Raw genomic sequence first — 24,781 nt, forward strand, 5'->3', positions numbered from 1 at the left:
AATTCTACTTTAAAAGCATGAAATATTTTGCTTAGATGAATAATTAAAAAATCTATAAATCCTATAAGACAAAAAGGATTATGAGCTACATAATTTGAATAATATATAAAATATGAATTCTAACATTTTTCCTTGTACCAAAAGATTTTACAAAAAAATTTTTTTAAGATAACAAAGTAATTAGGTGGATGATAACTCCTTATTTGTGAGAATATATACATTAAATAGTTTAAATGATGCTGGAGGTCAGGGGAGGGAACTACATCCAGACTAGGCAATGCAGAAACTGGAAAGTAGTATCTTTCTACTCATATTTCCTAAATATAATAAAGTTCCATATGCAAAAATTTCAACTGAAGCACCTACAAGGGAAAGATTTACATGGAAAGAACTGTGTACATGAGTTATATAACTTTTTAAAAAATAATAAATAAATGCTGTGGATTATAGGAAAAAATTTAGAGTCATGAAGGATTTTCTAAAATACTGTTTTAAGGAAAAAAAACTATAAAAAGCAGTTCTTTGATCTTGGGCAATATTAAGAACTAAACTGCTACAGATAGGTTTTTAAATATTTCTCTGCTCCATCTAAATATTTGAAAAGCTTGTTAACAAGAGCATGGTCATTATTAATATTTTTTTTAAAGAAACAGGATCCTGTTCTGTTGGCCAGGCTGGAATGGGTGGTTATAACAGGAACAACTATAGCAGACTACATCCTTAGGCTTCTGACCTCAAGTGATCCTGCTGCCTCAGCCTCCCAAGTAGCTGGGACTATAGGCAGGCACCACAATGCCCAGCAAGGTGCATGCTATTTTTGAACGATATTCACAAAATCATAAGTTTAAAAAGTAATACTTTATTATGTCTACATAATAACAAATTTTCTCGGCAATGCTTGTGGCTCTTAAACATTCGTATTTAATGATATTTTAGTAAATTATATCTTAAAGTCTGATTTACTATGATGGCTATCAGTACAATGACAGACATTTCAAAGACTGAAAGCATACAACTTGTGTTAAACATGGCTTTAAAACATTACTATATAGAGATATAATAGTGGTAAGCAAATGCTGAGATTTTAAGAGTTGACAACAGTAAAGAGAAAGGGACATAAAGAAAACACCACCAAACATTTACACTATGTAAGTATGAAGATCTAGCTTAAATTAATGGAAATCAGATACCCAAAGTAAGTGAGCAGGTAATACCCAATCCTATGGGATAGGCCAATCTAAGGGAGTAAAAAGAAAAATCTTGTGGCTAGGTTTCCTTCATAAAAATACTTTGTGGAAAGTAATGAAGCTATTCAATAGGAAGAAGTTTTATTTTAAATGGAATATTTCTTATACATTGATGTAATTCTGTATTTTGTTCACTATTTTATTTGTTCACTTGTTCTGCAAGTCAAGAACAATGACACTGTATTTGTCCCTTGGAATCAAGTCCCGTGAATTAATTTAAATACAATTTAAAGTACAATTATTTTCACATAGGCTATCTGCTCCCTCTTACCCAGGACTCAGCTGTATGTTACCTGTGGACAATATGGTTGATTTTGAAGGAGTCTAGATCAGGTACACAGGAAAGAACAAGAGTGTGTGAATTCACATAAAAATGCAATTTCTGATGAACCTCCAGGATAAATTGTTCCAAAATTAACAATTGTTTGGATAGTTCATGATGCTGGTCTCTTCCATTAATGAAGTAAAAACAGTTGTATATATTTTATATTCATAGGCTTACAGCTTTTTTCTTTTTACAACTTTCTGGTTTTATTATAGATACTAAAACCAAATGTATCATTTTACATAATTCTAAATTAACTAAGATTATTGGGTTAGAAATTCAAAACCACATAAATTTTATAAAGCTCATGTGTAACATTACTTAATATTATTTAAAAGTAATATTCTGATTTTAAATGGATCATTTGAGAAAGTCCTTTGTTGCTCATTAACATTACCATCCTAATAAGTGGATGATAACACTTTACTAGATTTAGTGAAATAGAATCTTTAGGATAGGAATTCAAAATGAGTGTTTTTTAAATAGAAAAAAATAAGCAAGCACTCTCATAAACGTAAGCCAAAACTGGTTAAAAAAAATACTATGAAGAGAACACCTCTGTAACCATTTTGAGCATTAGCTTTCCAGGAACAAATTTTAATTTAATAAAGATTTCTGGGTGAACACAAATAAAAAGTGCATAAAAGAGAAGGTAACAAAAATAATGAAGTTAGGTAAGTAAAAGACTTACTTTTAAACACCTACCTTTGTTATTTCCGAGTCCATAATCAAATCCTTGGGCACTGCAACTTGCCCCTTTATTAAAAGCTTGCACTGAGAAAGGGCTTGGAGGAGGAGTTTGAGAATTTTGATCCAGAAGAACTTGTTCTACAACAAAAGCCACAGCTGTAACATTAGTTTCTTATAGGCTATTCCCTATTCATACAAGAAAGAAAGAAAATTGTAAAAGATTTTATGATGGTTAGATTTCAAAATAAGCTCATGTCTAGATTAGATAAATCTAAATACCAGTCAGGTCATCTTAACATTGACAAAGCACCTGACAAATCTTTGTTTTTATTTAGCAAATACACAGTGAAATTTAGAGATGTGATATGCTCTTACGAAGCCAATTTACTTTTATTGTGGTGGGACACATTATTGAATGGATACTAATATTTCTGGACCAGGAACTCTATATTTGTAATAAATTTATACAAGAGTATTTTGCAAAACAAAAATGGATAACCTATAAATGAGAAAAATATTTTGTATTAGTATTAGAATAAAGAAAAAAGCTATTTAAGTATCTAGTTCCCAAAGGAATTTTCATTTGTTAACTGTTCTAAATTATGAATGTGAAAATTATGAAAAACTTAACTTTTAACTTATTTTGATTTACTATATAAACATATTTTCCCTAAATAGAAGGACAATAATAAACCATATTACATAATCATAGTCTATAAAAGTATCAGAATTCTTATTTCAAGCAGAAAATGGCAAATGTTTTGCCACTAAGATATTAGAGGGGAACAAAAAGGAACATTATCTTATTAAGTGAGATCAATGTTGAAAAAGGTAAAATAAAATTTAAAGTTGAAAATTTAACAACAGGAAACCGTAAAGAGTCTACGCATTTACTCAATGCTCTTTCCCTAAGACAAAATGCAATCAAATGAAGTTGCCTGGGAGAAGTACTGCAATTGGTAGTTTGAATACTGAACTTTCATTTTATTATATAAGGATAAAATGTTCAGTCCTAGACTGGTACGGAAGGAAGAGGTTTACACATTTATATTAATGAAATAAAAAGGCTGTTTTATAAAGATGAACCTTTATGTTTCAAATTTTCCTCTTTAATGTGCATTAAGTATTCATGTATTTTACAAATCAATTTTAACAGTTGCAAGATTTTTTAACCTTTAGTTTTGCTTTTACATACACAAAAAACTCTTTAAAACAAAAGCAATACAATATGCATTAAACTTCAGTATTTCAAAGCTTAACTGGAATAAATCACAAATGTAAGCCAACTTGCCATCTTCATGTCGGAGGTACTGGTTTCCGCCTCTGTCTCTAGCTAAGGACCATGCCTCTCCTTCATCACTCTCACAGAACTCTACCATGCTGTTCTGATCCAGTTGCACCCATGTCCCTTCAGAATTGGTTACCTGGTACATAACAAAAAGCATGATTGATTGGCTTGATTCTTTCAGGGCACTCAATCTGAAAACCAGTAAAAAGCTTACGTGTCTGAATAGTGTAATCATTCCAATACATTTCTACCATGAAATTAGTTTCTGAAATTAAGGCCACAGCCTGAGGTAAGACAGAAGTCAATAAAAAGTTCTGTAACATACTGCTTATTTATGAATTTGGTTAAAATAATAACTTTGAAAGCAAAAGATAATCCCTAAATAATTTAAGGTGTTACCCAAAAACACACGGCTCATTTTCTTTTTTCTGCATCTAAAATGTCCTAACACAGCCTACGTGCTATTATTTAGGTTGAGAGTACCCATAGTGTAACTTGAAAATGACCCTTACTGAGAAACAGCATGACACACTACATCTTCAAGCTTATCAGCTGAGGCAAATGCCACAGTAGCCTAAAGAGTAATTTTATTTGCTCAGGACTTCAGTGAGACCTATGAATGGGAACAAAGAAGTGAAACCTTTTGCATATGATCACATCTCCAAACCAATCACATAGAATACTTTAAGTGCTGATAATCCATGATGGTATAGTACATTTGTAAAAATGAAAAAATATATGCAAATACCAAACATTTATATATACAATACAAATCATTTGGTAATATATTGTTTTTACAAGGATAATTATGCAAATTATTAGACAGAAGCACAGAAAAATTATGTTAGTATTTGCAATACAAGTAAAGATAAAATACATTAACATATAAAAACCTGAGGTAGAAATGGCAACCTTTAGAAGAGATGCTTTGGTGGTATTATATAAAAAATGAGTATCTTAGAAGTCATGAAGCTACAAGAATCCATACCTCTCCCACTGCTTTGACTTTGTTTCCCAGAACTAACATTCCAATTGGGATACCTCTAAGGTTAGGGCAGCTTCTGATGTTGTGACCTGAAGGTCCCGTCTTCACTACCTTGTACATGCCTGGCCCTCCTCGCAAAAATGGCATATCTTGTTCTTGCATTGTTGCTTCCTGTGGGCAGCAGGAGTTTATGTCTTTGAAAAAGTCATCAGTATTAGTTTTAGATTCCTGAAAATTTGAATAGGAAAAAAAAAATAAACAAAATACAATCTATTATCACTTTCAAAGCCTTCCTATTAATAGCTTTTATACCAAGTCAACAATACTGTCAACATAAAAAAACCCCACATAACTAAAGATAACTGAAGAATTAGTCAATACCGCTAATGAAAGAATCTCAGTTTTTCAACAATAAAAGATATTTAAAATAAAGCTAAAGACAAGAAAATATAGCAGGAAACCGAGCAAATCTCTGGCTTCTGCCCACAACGATTTGAGAAGTATAATCGTCTTTGATTTCACTTTCATCTTTAATGCAATATTTAAATTTAACAGGAGAAATAACAATACTATACTATGTGAACCACAAGGGAATAACTTTGAATCATTATTACTGCATTACTGTATGTTGTTATCAGTTTAAAAAAGTCTAAATATTCATTTATTCACATGTTGAAATAATTATTTATAAATAGAGAAAACAGGTATGAAGAATCTGAAAACTCATCCATAAGCAGAGGTAACGATGAAAAACATGTATTAAAAATATAGCTATAAAAAAATATATATATAGCTATATCTTGATATTTGCTAGTTATGAATGAAATGATGCTTACAAGATTTTAACAACTTATACTTTCTAATATTGTACAAATAAAAATGTCTTGCTAATTTGTTAAGCCATTACTATGCAGTGATGTGTTGATGCTAGTAACAGAAAAACAGACTATATTTTTAGTAGAAAGGAGAGATTAAAAATGCATTTAAATAAACATACTGTAAATTTATATTACTGAAAAGAGTCACTCCTAAAATGAAAGAACCTACTCTAAATTTTCTGGTTAAATTGTAATACTGTGATAAAATTGTTTCCTATGTTAATGTAATAAAGAGAAATAATAACCTTTCCTTTTTCCCAACTAAAGGTAAAGTGTCCACACTGGGTGTTTGCATTGCCATCATTACTCCTTTAAAAGAGATTTAAAACTGCATTTTTAAACATAGTAATATAAACTCTATAATTTATTTTATATTTAAATAGAGTAATAGATAACCATAATGAGACAGACATGCAAACATTAGGTTAAAACTGATATTTAATAATGTTATAAATAGAATAAAAATGTAAAAACTAACGTTACACAAGATAAAATTTTATTAAATAGTTCTATCCCTACCAGTAGCCTCACATGAAGAGATACATATACATGTTCATATAGATAGTAACACAGTAGAATATTAAGAATAAAATCCTCAGGTTTAAAAATGTGTGGATTCAAGAATTCTGTATACCTGTTAATTCCACACATGACTGGCCAGGGAAAATTTTAAAGTCACCATTAACTTTCACATAATATTTTGTGAATCTCACTGTAGTGATGAATAACCAGTTTTTACTTACACAAATATGTCCTATGAACAATTAATTTACATTTTCTATAATTATATTTTATTTACCAATATTCTCGTGTTACATATTGGCAATTTAATGGAAATTAGAATTTTAAACACTCAAAAAGCTTAGATTTGCAACCAAAAATAAACATAAAATACACATTTTACATACCATCACATATATTTATAAGAATTTATATATGTGTGCGCCTATATTAATACACAGAGAGCACTCAAGATAAATATTGAGAGTAAGACAGGGCTAAACTTTACATAGTACTTGCTATTACACTCACAAGATTTTCTGTAAACATTTTAAAAGTCAATTTGTGAATGGTCAATTTTAGTAAATACATCATGCCATTTCATAGCTGGAAGAGGCAAGTTTTAATCCTACTCACAACCGATGCTTAAAAATTACATGGCAACATAAAAAATATCCACGGATTTAGCAAAAAACCTCCAACTGTATTGGTGTTTAATAATATTCCTTGTGAACTTAATTACAACAATAATTCTAACTTTTGATCATTCAGGGTAACACTGGCAGTTAAGTCTTGGCAAAACTAATTATAATTGCAAAGTAGTTAACGAAAGGCAATTATGAAAACCTGTTAAAAATTTTAAATAATTAACATTTGATTGAAAAGGTAATAAAACTATAAGTATAAAACAAAGTGTATCCAATTTTTGTGCTGAACAGTACAAAAAACAGACATAAAGTCCTAGAACTGGCCTATCATTCTCAAGCAATAGGAATAAACATTTTATTCAATACAGAAATGTAAGATCCAGCTACCAGTATATTAAATTGGTGAATTTCAATATTACTTTTTTCTCCCTCCATTCCCATCACATTCTCAGATGAACATTCACAGAGGCAATGTGAAAGAGTTGGCAGTAGAAAAATAAAAGAGCCATAAAGCTAGGATACTGCCACCTAGTAAGTTGTGAAAACAGTAATCTTAGATATAATCATTGGAAAAGCTAGTCATAAAACTAAATATAGCAAATTTGAAGTCACACAGAAGTATCACTTAAACTAATATATTCTTTTTGGCAGGACGGAGGAGAAAACCTAATTGCAGCACTTCACTTAGATCTCTCTTTTGGTAAAAAGGTTTTATTAATCTTAAGCAAAGGTTTCAAAGACACAAAATTTGTTATACATGCTGAAATACCTGAATAAAATATGATTGTTCCTTACAGTTAACTCACCTGAGGGAAAAAAGCTTTGGAAGTCCATGAAAATACGTCCAAATCCCTGACTCCTTGGCTAGCATTAAAGATATTCTGAGCAACAAAGTTTAAGAAAGAAAAATATCAACAAAGAAAGGGAACAGGATATCATCTGCAGAAGATGTGTTCACAGTAACAACATTTTTCTGTACTCTAGCACCAACACGAAAATATTATTTTACTCAAGAGAAACTGAAGCCATCTGAGTAAACCACACACTGAAGACATTCTGTCTGATAAGTTTTTGTCAGAAGCTCTCCATGGATATAGTGTGTCATGCCATTTACTAAAATTAAGAGCCAGACGTTGTTATAAAGCTTAAGTTACTCAGTGCAAGAAAGAAACCTTAAAATTCTTTAAATGAGGATATATTTGTTCTAATACAAGCCAGATTTGTTTTATGAGACACAAACCAGTCTGCTGTTTTATAATAAAAATGCAAATGATATAGACTGTAGAGAAAATGCAATTGTCATTATTAATAATAATGGCATGTAGTTTATGTGAACTTATCACTTTTTGAAGTACAAAAATCAAAAAATAAAACAAAAAAATCCAAGTCATTTTTTTCAATTTTGCTTCTCTCTAAAAATAGGTAAAAATCATTTGGAAATGTTTCTGAATGCTATTAACAAATTTAATAAGAAAAACAGAAATAATACATACAATCAATTTTTTATGAAAAGATAAAAATTTAATCAAATTTATCAAAACACAGGCCTAATTTTCTTCATCTCGAAGTTTAGGAAATGCACAGTGCATTTAGAATCTCTACGTTAAAGTCTAAAAATGTTTTTGCTGAGGAACAATCAATTCACAAAAACATTATTCCAGAAAAATCAACATTTCACAAAATGTTTTACTGATAATTTAATGATATACATTTTACATACTTATCTCATGCTATCAATCTATATTTATCTGTTCTGAAATTAAAACCTTTCCAGTAAGTAGCAACTGCACAAGTGTATTGCTTGTGTAAATATTATAAAAGGTTATTTTGAACCAAAAAAGAGGGCATTCAAAGTGTTAATTAAAAAGATCACCTAAGACTTCAACACAAAAGAAACATCAAAATTCCCTATCAATTATAAGTCATTTTAGATCATGAGAATTTATTTACTATTCTCTAGTTCTATATGTTCCATATCCATATATATGTATGAATGAATGTAGGTACACACCCATGTACATACATATATACTAATTCATAAATGTAAGACATATAAAACCCTAAAAAAATGTATATAATATGCCTACAAATAAATGTAAACCAAAACCAAAGCCAACTCCCCCCTAATTAAAACTGGATAGTGAATAAGGTGCTTTCGCTTTAGGTAAAGTGGAAACATATTGTAAAGCATTTTGAAGTGCTATTTTTTAGGGGAAAAATGTCTGTATCAGTTCATCCATGTATATAAGAATCTGTAGAGTACTTGGTCAACAGTTTTTCTTCTTACAGAGAACAGTGGGGCAGACTTTTTGACATAAAAGAATATCACGGCCGGGCGCGGTGGCTCAAGCCTGTAATCCCAGCACTTTGGGAGGCCGAGGCGGGTGGATCACGAGGTCAAGAGATCGAGACCATCCTGGTCAACATGGTGAAACCCCGTCTCTACTAATACAAAAAAAAATTAGCTGGGCATGGTGGCGCGTGCCTGTAGTCCCAGCTACTCAGGAGGCTGAGGCAGGAGAATTGCCTGAACCCAGGAGGCGGAGGTTGCGGTGAGCCGAGATTGCGCCATTGCGCTCCAGCCTGGGTATCAAGAGCGAAACTCCGTCTCAAAAAAAAAAAAAAAAAAAAAAAAAAAAAAAAAAAGAATATCACTTTTTTTTTTAGCATTTTCCATTTTTTAGCATAAATTAGTATCACAGCATCGTGAAAGGCAACTGTTAAAAGTAATACAGGTAAAGTTAGTGATAAAGAAGCAATGTGATGACTGGTTGATAATAATTAAAGCTTATACCTCTCTTTTATGTCAGTGTGCAAACACAGGTGCTTTCTCAGTCAACAGCATGTACAATGATATTTTAAAATGATGTAACTGCTAACTATGATAATAAATTGCCAATAAAATCAATTTTGCATATGTTTCTATGTAAACAAACTTGATACTGGTTTGCTTTTGTTCTGCAGTTGTAGAAAATTCTTAATTCATACTGGTTTACCATAAGATTATTTTCAAAATACAATGTCCTAATTGTATTTATCAAGAAGCAGAAATTTGTCAAACAGAAATCTGAAGTTTAAAAATAAAATATACTTGAATAACTGAGCACAGTAGTGCATGCCTATACTACCAGCTATTCAGAAGGCTGAGACAGGAGAATTGCTTGAATCCAGGAGTTCTAGACCTGCCTGGGTAAGATGGAGAGACTTCATCTCTACAAAATAATTTAAAAACTTAGCTGGGCATGGTAGTGCACACCTGTAGTGCCAGCTACTTGGGAAGCTCAGAAGGTAGGACTCTATGAGGCCAGAAGTTGGAGTCCAGCTTGGACAACAAGAAGAATTCATCTCACTCACACACACACACACACACACACACACACACACACACACACAGTGTTCTTTGGAAATTTCGGAATGTTTTAGTCTAAAGATACAAAATTTCTCCAAAGACCCAATTTCTCACTATTAAAATATGTTAGCTTTCATCTAGTATAATTTCACAGGTTAATATGAGCATAGCTTGTGTGTGCATGTGTATATATACACACATACATATACAATAACATTTTATTCTCAAATACTATTTTAAAGACAGAAAAGTTCTGTCAAGAAAATTAGAAAATTAAAGCATACTAGGAACCTAACTAAATTAATGAACACCAAATTGCAACCCTAAGCTGATAATCTTTCAAGGCATAGAAGAGATCAAATAAGTGAATAATTATCACAGTGAAAATACGTGAGACCAACCATGCCAAATGCTCATGCAAAGGAAAGAAAAAATCTTTCACTGTATTAGATAAGCACAAAGCTAAAAATTACCACTGTTAAAGCAAAATGATAAAATAATTCAGGAAAATTAAGCATAGCATAGATAAATTAATTATTACAATATTATTTTAACTGTTTTAATCTCATTCTGTTTACAAAACTTCAACATTAAGCTAAAAAATAAAATAAAGCTGTTCTTAACCATCTAAGAAGAGCATATTTACTAATGTTATATTAAGTTAATATTATTAAGATTAAAAAACTGGTTATGTGTACACATACAAACAAAGCTATTAACAAAATCAGCAAATCTGGGGTATGTTAAAGCTGTGATGGCTAGGTGTTATTAAGTAACCCAAAAGAATGAAATTGGATACAAAATGCAAGAAACATTTGCCAATTTTATCAATTAACCCAGGTGATGCTATACAAGATCAACAAATGATACTTTCTCTTCAATTCTACTTCAAATCTTTAAGGTCCCAAATTTTGGAAAATCAGTATACTTTCTATATGTGAACACCCATCAGGATAAAATAAGAAGTAATCTGTATAAATGTATGGAGATATTCAGAGATTCAAGTTGCTTCTGTAAGAATCCAGATTATACAGGAACTATAAAGATATTTTGGAATACTTCCATTTGTCTATCATTTACTTTCCTTGATATAAACTTTCTCTTCCACTCAACTCCCCTCACAATGTTAAAAGATCTCATTTTTGACAAAATACCCAAACATCTGGATGTGTAAATTTTACACTATTAACATCTCCATTCCCCAGGTATGTCATCTCAGAATGACTCACGTCATCTTCAATACATATCATGGTATTCATCCTCATTCAACCATTAAAAGTATTTATCTTTCTGTAGTCTGGCTGTTCTAGCCAAAGTAATAGGATTTTTATAGCTATAGCTGTTTCATCCTTTTATAACTGTATTTATCCTTATCTCTCCACTAGATTAATGCATACTGAACATAAAAGCATGGGCTGGAGAACTGTATCAACTGGGATTCCAATACCAGCTCCACTACCTTCTACTTGTGATCCTGGGTGAGTGGCTATTTTTATTCACCAGAAAAATGAGAATTATAATATGCTTAATATAACAGGGTCACAATGAGGACTAAACAAAATAATTTAAGGCAAGTAGTATATATATATATGTTAGAAATCAGTTTAAATAGAATGAGCATACCAAATGCAAAGAACTAAATTAAGCATCTGCAAATGTGGAAAGCATTAACAAACTCTGAAAACCTACTGTGAGCGAAGAGTAATTTTTAACCCTTAGGAAGAAACAAGTGTGAGTAAGAAGGGATCCTGAATGAGTCCTTACCCTTAAGTAGCTTAAAAACAGAAATAAGAGCTATGTAAACACAAATGGGCTGAAGGCAAGAAAAACAAACATGAGTAGCTGACGAGTTCATGGTTAGGAAGAATCAATATCATGAAAATGGTCATACTGCCCAAAGTAATTTACAGGTTCAACGCTATCCCCATCAAGCTACCAATGACCTTCTTCACAGAACTGGAAAAAACCACCTTAAACTTCATATGGAACCAAAAGAGAGCCCACATAGCCAAGTCAATTCTAAGCAAAAAGAACAAAGCAGGAGGCATCACACTACCGGACTTCAAACTATACTACAAGGCTACAGTAATCAAAACAGCATGGTACTGGTACCAAAACAGAGGCCTCAGAGGCAACACAACATATCTACAATCATCTGATCTTTGACAAACCTGACAAAAACAAGCAATGGGGAAAGGATTCCCTGTTTAATAAATGGTGTTGGGAAAACTGGCTAGCCATGTGCAGAAAGCAGAAACTGGACCCCTTCCTGACACCTTACACTAAAATTAACTCCAGATGGATTAAAGACTTAAACATAAGATCTAACACCATAAGAACCCTAGAAGAAAATCTAGGTAAAACCATTCAGGACATAGGCGTAGGCAAGGACTTCATGACCAAAACACCAAAAGCATTGGCAACAAAAGCCAAAATAGACAAATGGGACCTAATCAAACTCCACAGCTTCTGCACAGCAAAAGAAACAGTCATTAGAGTGAATCGGAAACCAACAGAATGGGAAAAAATTTTTGCAGTTCACCCATCTGACAAAGGGCTAATATCCAAAATTTACCATGAACTAAAGCAGATTCAAAAGCGGGCGAAGGATATGAACAGACACTTCAAAAGAAGATATACATGAGGCCAACAAACATATGAAAAAATGCTCATCATCACTGGTCATTAGAGAAATGCAAATCAAAACTACATTGAGATACCATCTCACGCCAGTTAGAATGGCGATCATTAAAAAATCTGGAGAAAACAGATGCTGGAGAGGATGTGGAGAAATAGGAACACTTTTACACTGTTGGTGGGAGTGTAAATTAGTTCAACCATTGTGGAAGACAGCGTGGCGATACCTCAAGGACCTAGAAATAGAAATTCCATTTGACCCAGCAATCCCATTACTGGGTATATATCCAAAGAATTATAAATCGTTCTACTATAAGGACACATGCACACGAATGTTCATTGCAGCACAGTTTACAATAGCAAAGATCTGGAACCAACCCAAATGCCCATCGATGATAGACTGGACAGGGAAAATGTGACACATATACACCATGGAATATTATGCAGCCATCAAAAACAATGAGTTTATGTCCTTTGTAGGGACATGGATGAACCTGGAAACCATCATTCTCAGCAAACTGACACAAGAACAGAAAATCAAACACCGCATGTTCTCACTCATAGGTGGGTGTTGAACAGTGAGAACACATGAACACAGGGAGGGGAGCATTACACACTGGGGTCTGTTGGAGGAAAATAGGGGAGGGACAGTGGGGGGTGGGGAGTTGGAGAGAGAAAGCATGGGGAGAAATGCCAGATATAGGTGAAAAGGAAGAAGGCAGCAAATCACACTGCCACGTGTGTACCTATGCAACAATCTTGCATGTTCTTCACAGGTACCCCAAAACCTAAAATGCAAATTAAAGATTTAATTTAAAAAATAATAATTAAAAAAAAAAGAAGTAAGCCTTTTTTACTTCTACAGATTAAGCGCTGCCTGAGAGGGAAGCAGGAAACCTAATCTCCCCAGTACATATCTGTTTTCTACCCTCAAATCTCTGCCTTACATGTATCAAGTATTCATCGGTTCATATACATAGCATGCTCCCGTAACTCTGAACATTTGATTCTCTGTCTAGAAATTCTGTCACTTAAATGAAGCCATTCCACAACTTAACACAATGCAACCTAATTATTTGAATATGGTATGCCTACCACATTACATGGCGAATACTCTAAGAATAAGAACTTTACCCCATCTTATTTACTCTGTATCCCTTCCCTCTGCCTCTCCACCCAACACCTACTTTCTAGCTTAGTATTTAATACTAATAAGAATGCAAATAAGAGTTCTATTAATAAGAATGGAAATATTTACTGAATGAGCAATTAATGAATTAATGACTATAGCAATATTGGGAAATAAAGAGAAGAAGATCAACACATTTTTGAGTCTGGATAACTAAAGATTAGAAAAAAAATGGAAGTGAAAGCATTCTAGATAAATTAGGCAACAAAACAAAGACTCTTAAAACGTGAAACTGAAAAGCACGTTTTAGGCTGGGTGCAGTGACTCACAGTCTTTAATCCCAGTCTGTAATCCCAGCAGTGTGGGAGGCTGAGGCGGGTGGATCGCTTGAGGCCAGGAGTTCGAGAGCAGCTTGGCTAACACGGTAAAACTCCTCCTGTCTCTACTAAAAATACAAAAATTAGTTGGGCATGGTGGTGTATGCCTGTAATACCAGCTACTCGGGAGGCTGAGCCACAAGAATAGCTTAAACTCAGGAGACAGAGGTTGCAGTGAGCCAAGATCACGCCACTGAATTCCAGCTTAGGTGACAGGGCAAGGTGCTATTAAAACAACACCACCACCAAAAAATAAACCACACCAAAACAAAACAAAAAGGAAAAGTGTGTTCTAAAAAGAGCAAAAACTGTACATAATTGATAATAAATGCCTCACAAAGGATCTGAACTCTTCATCTATTTAGCTCTATCTTTCCCATGGACTTAAAATTATTTTGGAAACAATATGGCCATTCTACGAATGTCTAATGTTATTTTGTCTCTAAATTAGAGCATTACTAAAGTGCTAACACAGTTAAAGTCAAATTTGAACTAAATTAGGATATCAATATTTTTTAGTCAAATATGGTGTTTAAATAGAATGACTAATAGGCCAAAATTGAGCTAAAGTTCATATTTATGATGAACACAAGAATTCTAAAATATGAGTAAATAAACAAGACAGTGTAACACGATCACTTTAAGGATTATCTAAAATGGGTAATTATAGTAATCTTATTTTTAAAAAATAATTCATCCATATTCAGTGTTCACACTTCCAATCTCTGCCCCCATTCCCCACTATAGTTTAAGTCAGGATCCAAATAAGGTGCACACATTGATGTCAATACAAAATTGTTTTAACTAGAAAAGGCTGAAGAGATAGAAGCAAAGAGTGCTGAAGGCAACTTTTCGGTACTTTCACTTCTTTTTAAGTTAACAGCATTGGTGCTTTATTACTTCTAATTTTATTTCACATCTGCCAGCTTTCATGTTTTTATTGAGTCATGTTTTAAAATTATCAGCCATGATTCAAGTTCGTTTACTCTAAATGAACTGAAGAAGGGAGAAAAGATAAGAGTTTTTTTTTCAGCAGTCAATGTATGAGAGATACTAAGGAAGAGGTAGCAAGATGCAATTATTTAATTCTGTTCTTTCCTTGAAGGGACAAGAGGGAATATTCCCTCTATACCCTATCATGTTTAGCCCTGCACAGTAAGATACTCATAGAACATGTACTGACTGTGTAAGGGGTCTGCTCTAGTCCCTACAGATAAAACCTTGGAAAATCATGCCTGTCCCTGCCTATGTCAGGCCTCTGACTCTGTGTGAGTCCTCATTTAACACCTGTACTTAAGAAACTTTATACCAGATCTGCTTAGAGCCCTACGCCAGTTAATTCTGCCATATTGTACCCCCTCTGTCATCTTTGATCACCACCCAAAACATAAGCCCTTATGTCATCTACTTGCTATTTCATTTTTATAATAAAACTGCTCTGTTTCTTCCTGATCCAATATCAAACTATTCCCATTCCCCTCATGACTTTAAATTGTGTCTTATGGACCCCTTCCTCCAACGGTAAACACGCTTGTTTTTATCTTTAACTTTGTGAGTCTTCAAGTCCACGTAGATGATACTCCACTTGCCTAGCTTCTTAGTTCCTAGACTTAGGCACTTCCAGTGACTTCCACCTGTACTGCAACTGCACTTCAGCCGCCCTCCCACGGCAATGTAATAGAGCATCTCATTCGTTAAAGTGCCTGACCTATAATATCAAATACAAACATTCTAATTTATTGCCTGCATTTTTCCAACTCTTTAGCTCCAGTGCATTCACTATATTGTTCTAGGATTTTTATTAAATCTTCTAAGTCCCTTGGACCTTCCATTTGTCCTTTCACATTTCTAACTTCGGCCTGAGTCCACATTCCCAGAGTTGATGATCATTTTAATTGCTCTTTCTGTCACAGCAGGTCAGCATATTCTAACTAGTGCTATAATTTGCTTTCTTGGCTTTTAATTCTGGACACTTACGGCAATCAGAAACTAAGAGGGGGATCCCAGCTGGTTCTATACAGTGGTCTCATTGAGTCTTTAGTGGCCCAGTAATCCTTTAGCTATTTTTGGTCAGATCTTGCTCTTATTTCTCTCAGAGAATATTCCAAGTATTCCTTGCATTTCTCAACCCTCTAACTTAACTCATTCTTTTCATTCCAAATTGATGGTTTTCCTTTCTTCTATTTTAAGGGAACTTGTGATCTCCCTCAACCTCTTCCCTTTGTCTCTCCCTCCCCCAAAACATAACTACTGCCATGCATATCCCTCTCTCTTTTTTTTTTTTTCCGAGATGGAGTTTCACTTTTGGTACCCAGGCTGGAGTGCAATGGTGCGATCTCGGCTCACCGCAACCTCCGCCTCCTGGGTTCAGGAAATTCTCCTGCCTCAACCTCCTGAGTAGCTGGGATTACAGGCACGCGCCACCATGTCCAGCTAATTTTTTGTATTTTTAGTAGAGACGGGGTTTCACCATGTTGACCAGGATGGTCTCGATTTCTTGACCTCGTGATCCACCCGCCTCGGCCTCCCAAAGTGCTGGGACCCCCTCTCTTTTATAGAGGCAAGCTCTCCAAGGTGCCCTTAATTCCATTTCCTCCTCCTTTTTTGAGTCTTCAGCCTTGTCATCTACATCTTTAATTTCTTCCTTTTCTACTAGTATCTTTCTTTTAACTTATAAAACTCTTAAGTCACTACCATCCTTAAAATGAAGAAACCAGAAAAACCCTAGCTTCCTAACAATACCAGACACTCTTGAGCTGTTTACGTTAATAATGTCCGCACTCACTCCAGTGAAAATCACCCATAAGTATCTGTATGTCTCACTCCACTCCTTACCACTCCTCCAACCTTTGTTACTTCCTTATTTCCCTGACCTTAAGGAGACGGTCTACTACAGACTGTCTCTTGGATGGGGTTCAAAAGCCTCAAGTAACAGAACACAACGCTTTAAGATAAAATCGTGCGATTCAGAACTTTGACAGATGGTGTTTCTTGCTCTTCCCTTTTACCTTTGTTTATTCACTTGCTTTATCTGTGTAAATATCTTCCTTTCCCAAAAGCAGCTCCTCAAATAAGCAATAAAGAAATCAGGGAGAAAACTTGGACTGGGGGAGGCAGAAAAGATAATATAATCTGGTATAATGTTTTATTAGTGACTTAAGAGACTTTCTTAAATAAAACATACAATGGCCAGGTGTGGTAGCTCATGCCTATAATCCCAGCACTTTGTGAGACTGAGGCAAGAGGACTGCTTGAACTCAGGAGTTTAAGACCAATCTAGGCAACACAGTGAGACCCCCATCTCTATATTTTTATTTTTTTTGAAACAGAGTCTTACTCTGTCTCCCAGACTGAAGTGCAGTGGTGCGATCTTGGCTCACTGCAACCTCCACCACACAGCTTCCAGCAATTCTCCTGCTTCAGCCTCCCGAGTAGCTGGGATTACAGGCACCCACCACCACGAATGACTAATTTTTTGTATTTTTAGTAGAGATGGAGTTTCACCATGTTGGCCAGGCTGGTCTCCTAACTTCAGGTGATCCAACAGCCTTGGCCTCCCTAAGTGCTGGGATTACAGGCGTGAGCCACCTTGCCAGGCCCTCCCATCTCTATAAAGAATAAAAACTAACTCCCCCACGCTTAACAAAAAAGTCTACATTAGGAAAAAAACCTCACAAAAATGGTTGTTATAATTACCTCTTTAAAACACACTTTTGTAGAAGGTCGAAATCCTTCTCATTTTTAACTGCTGGTATAAATCTAAGAAAAATTTAATAAGATCTAATTTTTTTAATTTAAAATTTAATATTTTAATTATAGATGTATCATTGTTCAATTTAACCTCCCTTAAAGCAGTAAGCCAACACTTTAAATTTTCTTGACCACATATCTTTCTTCTCTCTTTCTTGTTCTCTCTCTATAAAGTCACCACTGTACTATTATAAAAAATACACAAAAGCATATAAAAAAGAATGAGATCAATACATATAAATACAAATTCTTCACCAAAGGATCGTCTTGTATTATATAAACTACTGCTTGGAGAACATTATTATGGACAATCAAGCAGAAAGTCAGACAGAATATACTGAATGGTTTGATATAATGGGCCAACTTTATAAACTGATTTTTAAGAAATTCAACTGTTTAAAAATACTAAGTTTTTAAATAAAATTTTACCCATACTATTTATTAGCACTGTCCTAAAGAACACACACATTTATTTGATGGTAATGAAAAGAGAAAAATCACTCTTTTCTGGTTAGTTTATAAAATGAAGTGTGGGTTATTATTATACTTCATGAAGCAGCAATTGTGAACACTGGCTCTATTCTACTAATATACTTAACAAAGAGGTACAACAAATTTTCTCTGAGACTAGGATTTAACTTCAACTAGAATGCTACATAGCACGACAAGCCTAAATAATAGTATTATAAGCCGAGAAAGACGAGATTCAAAATTAGACAAAACACACAGGACTAACTGCAAAATGTGAACATAACATACATTTATACATGTTTTTGAATGTATAATTCTGAGTTTATAAACTTTAGTTTGGAATTCCTTCCAAACAGTAGTATAAATAAAAAAGAAAAAAAATGTAACACTCTCACTTTCTGCCTCTTTGAAAGAAATTCAATAGTTTTAATTAAGTAATTAATTAAATTTACTACTTCCTGCCTATCTGGGATGGATCATAATCAGCACTAAGGGCCTTAACCATGCCAAACTTGACTTTCACTACACAGAAGCCCTTAAGAATTCAAGAAATTATCAAGTAAAAGTTACTTAGTTGTGGGTTACCTCAGAACTGAAAAGCCTTAATTAAAGAAAGCCCTGTAAAATAAACAGCGAGTATCTATAATGCTTTTTCAAACCACCTTTTACTTACGTCAACAGGGACCAGAAGACTCTTGCCAAGATGTTGATTAAAAGACAAGCACCAGGCTTCAGTGTAACCATTCATGTTAGGCACATACTTCTTTATTGTCTCATCATTCAGCCTTAGCCACACACCATCATCATTATGGATCTATACAAAAAAAGCAACAGAAACAAGCCAGACCTTCCTGTAACTCCTATGAGGCTAGCAAGGTCTAAAAGTCTGCAAAGCAGGCAAATCATGGTAGACGTAGAGATTAAGCATTTAGCTTTTGTAGAAAGTAAGTCTGAGAGACCCTCCAGGAAAAAAAAGCAGCAAAGAATGCCAACACAATATGATAATTCATGTGGCAAGATTATAAAAACGATTTCACTTAGGAATAAAAGCATAAGGTAACCACATTACATAGTTTAAACAGTAAAATCAGATGGTTCCCAAAGGAATATGAGTCTTCCTTCCCTTATATTTATATTTTAACAATCAGAAGATACTTAGTTGTAGTACCAAAAAATATACTGTCCAAAGTTAAAGCAGTGCAAGAAATACATTTCAAAACAAACAACATTTTAAAATGTCATGAAAAGCTGTACCTATTTTCAGTGAATACTTGCATAGGTTCTGAATACTATATTGAACATTGCTCTTTTCATGTTCACAATATAATTTTAGTTATTTTTTGTTGATAAAATAAATGAAATGTTTGAAACTCAATGAACACATTCTACAAAATAGTTTTAAAATATTTCCCAAACTGCTTAAAACACATTCTGACAAAAAAACTCAGTAACATTATTATGCAAATAATGCAAAAACTTTCCGTCCAAAATTTACTACCAAGAGTTCCTTTATCAATTACCTCATCAATAAAAGTGATAGTTCCATTGACTTTCACTATGCCTATCTGCTCACTTTGAAGGGAAGGGTGACTACGGATACGAAGCCCTGCACTGTCCTTGGCCACAAATTTTCGGACCTGAGAAAGGCAAAGATAAACAGTGAGATAGGAAAAACATGGAACAGGGATCTTATAAGTAGCAAGAAGTAAAATTAAGCAGATTTGAAAGTATCATAATTCTTAACAAGGTTCCAGAATTATTTGTAGTGGGGATCCCTCTGCAAATAACGGTGGTTTATCAACACTAACAACAGAACTTTTAAGAACTGAAATGCATATTACAGAAAATAAAACTTAGAAAATTATTATATGTATTTTTAACTCATTTCTAAATATTGAAGATATGTGTTAAGAAGGATGAAAGCCACTTGTTCCTGTTAGAAAAACATGATACAATTTCAATTACCAATATTTCTTTTTTTAACAAGCAGTTTACCAAAATGCCTGTACTTACTCTTTAGATCTGAGAAATTATTTTTTCTTTTGACAGTACAGGACATTTTCACCTTGCAAACTTTATACTTAATTTCAGCAGACTTTTTGTTCATTGTAAATGTTCCATAGCAGGAAGAATACAACATGTATGAATTACTATAGTGTTACACAAAGAAATAAAAAAAAACAAAAGTATACATTCGATAACTTAGATATGTTACCGTGAAGTACTCATTAAGTTTATTTAGGGATATTTAGAATTCAATTCCTGAAATCAAGTAAAATATTAGATGTTTACTGGCCATTTTGAAGCATCAGTGGAAAATGTATAAAAATTGAATGATTCTAGCTCTGAGTTCATTCTACCCTAACCTTATTAGGCTGAGGTTCAGTCTTTGGTTTGACCAGCTGAGTTCCTGGTGGTATCATCCCTTTTGGTGGGTCTTTTACTTTTACTTCCAGACCAGCATCTGTGAGAAAAATAAGAGAACTATTACATGTGAGAAAAAAAAAGAAGGAAGATCCTTAAACCTAATACTATAAACATCCTCAGGCTATTTTTTTTTTTTTTTTTTTGAGACAGAATCTTGCTCTGTTGCCAGGCGCCAGGCTGGAGTGCAGTGGCGCAATCTCGGCTCATTGCAACCTCCGCCTCCCGGGTTCAAGCAATTCTCCTGCCTCAGCCTCCTGAGTAGCTGGGACTACAGGCACGCACCACCATGCCCTGCTAACTTTTGTATTTTTTAGTAGAGATGGGGTTTCACCATGTTGGCCAGGATGGTCTCGATTTCTTGACCTCATGATCCACCCACCTCTGCCTCCCAAAGTGCTGGGATTACAGGTGTGAGCCACAGCACCCAGCCCCTCAGGCTATTTTTAAAAATTAACACAAATATCTGATTTCTGTTCTTTTAAGGTGATTGATATTTTATAGGCTAAGCAAGAGAAATATTTTTAAAAAGAAACTGAGATGCTAAAAGGGTATCTCAGGATGTCAAGGAAAAAAAGGGGCTTCCTATTTTTAACTAGAACATGTGAAATTGATACAGAAAAAATGGAAAATAATAAAAAAAGGAACCCTTGAGAATTAAATCTTATCTGACAATATCAAATCGGAATACCACTCATCATCTATGCCAGTCATCTCTATGACAATATAGCATGGTTGTGAGAAGCTGAGGTTCATTCTCATGTTAGACCGTATTGGTTACTCCAACATCTGGCACTAACTGTTTGACTCTGCCTTGATTTCTTCATCTATAAAATGGGAAAAATAATAGCATCTCACTTACTGAGCTGTTGTAGGAAATACACGACTTAAAATGTACAAGGGGACAGGTGCAGCCGTTCACACTTGTAATCCCAGCACTTTGGGAGGCCAGGGTGGGCAGATCACCTGAAGTCTGGATGGAGTTCAAGACCAGCCTGGCCACCAGAGTGAAATCCTGTCCCTACTAAAAATACAAAAATTAGCTGAGCATGGTGGCATGCACCTGTAATTCCAGCTACTCAGGAGGCTGAGGCAATGAGAATTACTAGAACCTATGAGGTGGAGGTTACAGTGAATGGAGACTGGCACCACTGCATTTCAGCATGGGCAACAGAGTAAGACCCTGTCTCAAAAAACAAAAAACATGCATGTAGAACAAGGTTGGATGCATATTAAATGCATAATAAATGTTAGTTATTAGAATTGTAATTATTCTAATGAATTATTATCTCTGCTTGTCTGTGGTCAAGTAAGGTACAGCCCACTGATGGTATGGTAGAAAGCTTAGTTAAGGAGAAGAGTAGGGAAGCTGAGTATGGAAGAAAAGGGATTATTTTAAGTAAGCAAGTCTTTTTCTTCAGCCTCATTCCAAAAAACAAATATAAGTGGATTTTTCTTATCTATTTTGCATTAGTTTCCTTCATCCCACTATTAGGTAAGATGATGAAAAAAATTACTGAAATTTTACCAGAATTTTTAGAGACAAAAATATTTACAATGTTATTCTTGGTTATTTCTACTTTTGAGTTCCTACTGTAATTTGTATCGCCTGTGTGTCACTACTTATAATTCATATAATGTTTATTTGCCTGTTTTATTTTGGCAATCCTCAGCAAAGTGTTAACAATTGACAGGAATTGTCTTACCTAGGACAATGTATGCTCAGAACCAAAAAATGTTCGCTGAACTAAAGGCTTTATGGATATGCTGAAATAAAGAGTGCAGCAAAGGCTGCTGATGAAGGTCTCTAGAATGGTACAGGTGAACTGGATATATCTGAGTTTATACAGTTGTATTAATGTATGAGAACACAGAATTACATCAACATAAAGTACCTCTTTACCTCCACTGCCAAAGCAAACTACTTAAAGCAGGGTTTCCCAAATATTGTGGTGAAATATTAATCAGTATTATTGCTATCTCCACATGTTTCTCTCTTCCCTACTTGCAAGGGATCCCATGATAAGGATCAAACAAAGTCAGACAAGTTTCTTGATTTCAGAACTTCTCAGAATCCCTAATATGTTAATGTAGATTGTGTGAATGTCTCAAGTGAGACTACCATATCTAAGCTGAGCATCTCTAATTTGAAAACCCCAAATCTCCAAAATCTAAAACTTTTTGAGTGTCAACATGATGCTCAAAAAAAGTACTCACTGGAACATTCTGAATTTTGAAATTTTGAATTATGGGTTCTCAACTGGAGACTACAATAAAAATATTCCAAAATCTGAAAAAGTTCAAAATCTAGACCACTTCTGGTTCCAAACATTTCAGATAAAAGATACTTATCGCACATCAGGTTTCTGAAATCTGTCTGATCATAGAAACCGCTTTTCTTGAGGAGTATCAGGAAAAATAATGTTACAAGAAATTCACACTGATAGGTACTATTGTTTTCTCCTTGTTATCCTATTATACAGTTTAAAGGTAAAGGAAAGAAAAGATTAATGCCCAAAAGAAAAGTAAAATGTTTTTCAAAGTTAACAGTTGTGATGATCAGTTCCAGGTGTCCACTTGACTGGATTAAAGAATACCTAGAAATCTGGTAAAGCATTACTTTCGGATCTGTGAGGGTGTTTCCAGAGAAGACTGGCGTGTGAGAGTGAGTGAAGTAGGTGGGGAAGATCTGCTTTCAATTTGGGCAGGCATTGCCCCATCAGCTGGAGGCACAGAGCAAACAAAAACAGAGGAGAAGTGAATGTATTTCTATCTTCTGGAGCTTGGACAAACACTTCCTCTCCTGTCCCTCAACATTAGAACTCCAGGGTCCCCAGTATTTAGACTCTGGGACTTATTCCAGTGGCCCCTTCCTGGACTCTCAGGCCTTTGGTCTCAGACTGAGAGTAACATCATCTGCTTCCCTGGTTCTGAGGCCACCTGCATCCCAGGGTCTCCAGCATGCAGGTGCGGCCTGTGAGGCTGCACGGGACTTCTCAGGCTCCATAACTGTGTGAGCCAATTTCCCTAATAAATCCCCTCTCATATATCTAATACAGTCATGCATTACTTAAGGATGGGGAAATGTTCTGAGAAGTGCATCACCAGGCAATTTCATCATTGTGCAAAATCAAAGTGGACTTAACGCAAACCTAGATGGTACAGATTACCAGGTTATATGGTATAGCCTATTGGTCTTAGGCTATAATCCTGTACAGCATGTTACTCTACTGAATACTGTAGGTAACTGTAACACAGTAGTAAGGATTTGCATATCTAAACATATCTAAGCATAGAAAAGGTACAGTAAAAATCTTATAGGACCACCATTATGTACGCCGTTTGTCATTGACCAAAATGTTATGAGTCACATGACTGTATATATATCCTATTGGTTCTGTCTCTCTGGAGAACCCAGACTAATACAATGATAGGTTAAAAAATTCATTCATTCACCCATATTTACTGTCATTATGTGCCAGGCACTGAGCTACACTGGAAGATCCAAACATGAATGCTTTCTGCTCACAGCCAGGGGAGGCAGACAAACACACCCACAAGGAGGGAACAAAGTAATACAGCAGCGTGGAAGACAGCACACCTGAGTAGTCACATCAGGGAATGGAGGGAAGGAGTCGTGAGGGCTACAATGACTGGGTGGACACCATAAATTATTACAAAATGTTAATGCACGAATTAAACACTCATTATGAATGAGAAAAGAAAGCCTCAAGTAAGTTATGAAAACTATCCATATGTAGGATGCAAGTTAAAGGGCAAAACTAGAAGACAAAAATAATTTTGATTCTAGTTATCTGAAGTAAGTAACTCATAGCTTAAAAAAATACCAATTTCAATGCCATCAATGGTAACATGAATAGTGTAGAGTCCAATAGCCCCTGGAGTCCAATTTGCACAATAAGTCCCATCATTATTCACACGGATCAGCATATTCTCACTGGGTCTGAAAAGAGATAAGATGGATATTGGAAATTTTACTTTTGGTTAATCAGCCAACGTCATTATGATAGTTCAGCAAACATTTAATTGGCTTGCATACTGCTTGGCAATCCTACCGCCCTG

At 34.5% G+C, this 24,781-nt stretch overlaps 1 protein-coding gene across 7 annotated transcripts in view; it reads right to left on the reverse strand.

Annotated features, from left to right (window-relative positions):
• The window catches only part of MYCBP2 (MYC binding protein 2), a 279,351-nt gene that overhangs the window by 73,412 nt on the left and 181,158 nt on the right, over positions 1 to 24,781 (reverse strand). For 5 of the 7 annotated variants that reach the window (XM_012472002.2, XM_012472001.2, XM_012472005.2 and 2 more), the window contains 8 exons: positions 24,547 to 24,662; positions 20,641 to 20,738; positions 19,795 to 19,911; positions 18,948 to 19,088; positions 7,368 to 7,442; positions 4,539 to 4,763; positions 3,554 to 3,686; positions 2,278 to 2,400 (listed from right to left, as the gene is read on the reverse strand). In XM_012472002.2, the coding sequence (XP_012327425.1) occupies positions 2,278 to 2,400; positions 3,554 to 3,686; positions 4,539 to 4,763; positions 7,368 to 7,442; positions 18,948 to 19,088; positions 19,795 to 19,911; positions 20,641 to 20,738; positions 24,547 to 24,662 (1,028 nt within the window). The remainder of the gene's footprint in view (positions 1 to 2,277; positions 2,401 to 3,553; positions 3,687 to 4,538; positions 4,764 to 7,367; positions 7,443 to 18,947; positions 19,089 to 19,794; positions 19,912 to 20,640; positions 20,739 to 24,546; positions 24,663 to 24,781) is intronic. The other 2 variants (XM_012472003.2, XM_064369118.1) reach the window with 2 other exon arrangements.

Source organism: Aotus nancymaae, unplaced genomic scaffold (assembly GCF_030222135.1).
Source record: "Aotus nancymaae isolate 86718 unplaced genomic scaffold, 86718_ANA_hifiasm-v0.15.2.pri h1tg000088l, whole genome shotgun sequence".
Lineage (NCBI taxonomy): Eukaryota > Metazoa > Chordata > Mammalia > Primates > Aotidae > Aotus > Aotus nancymaae.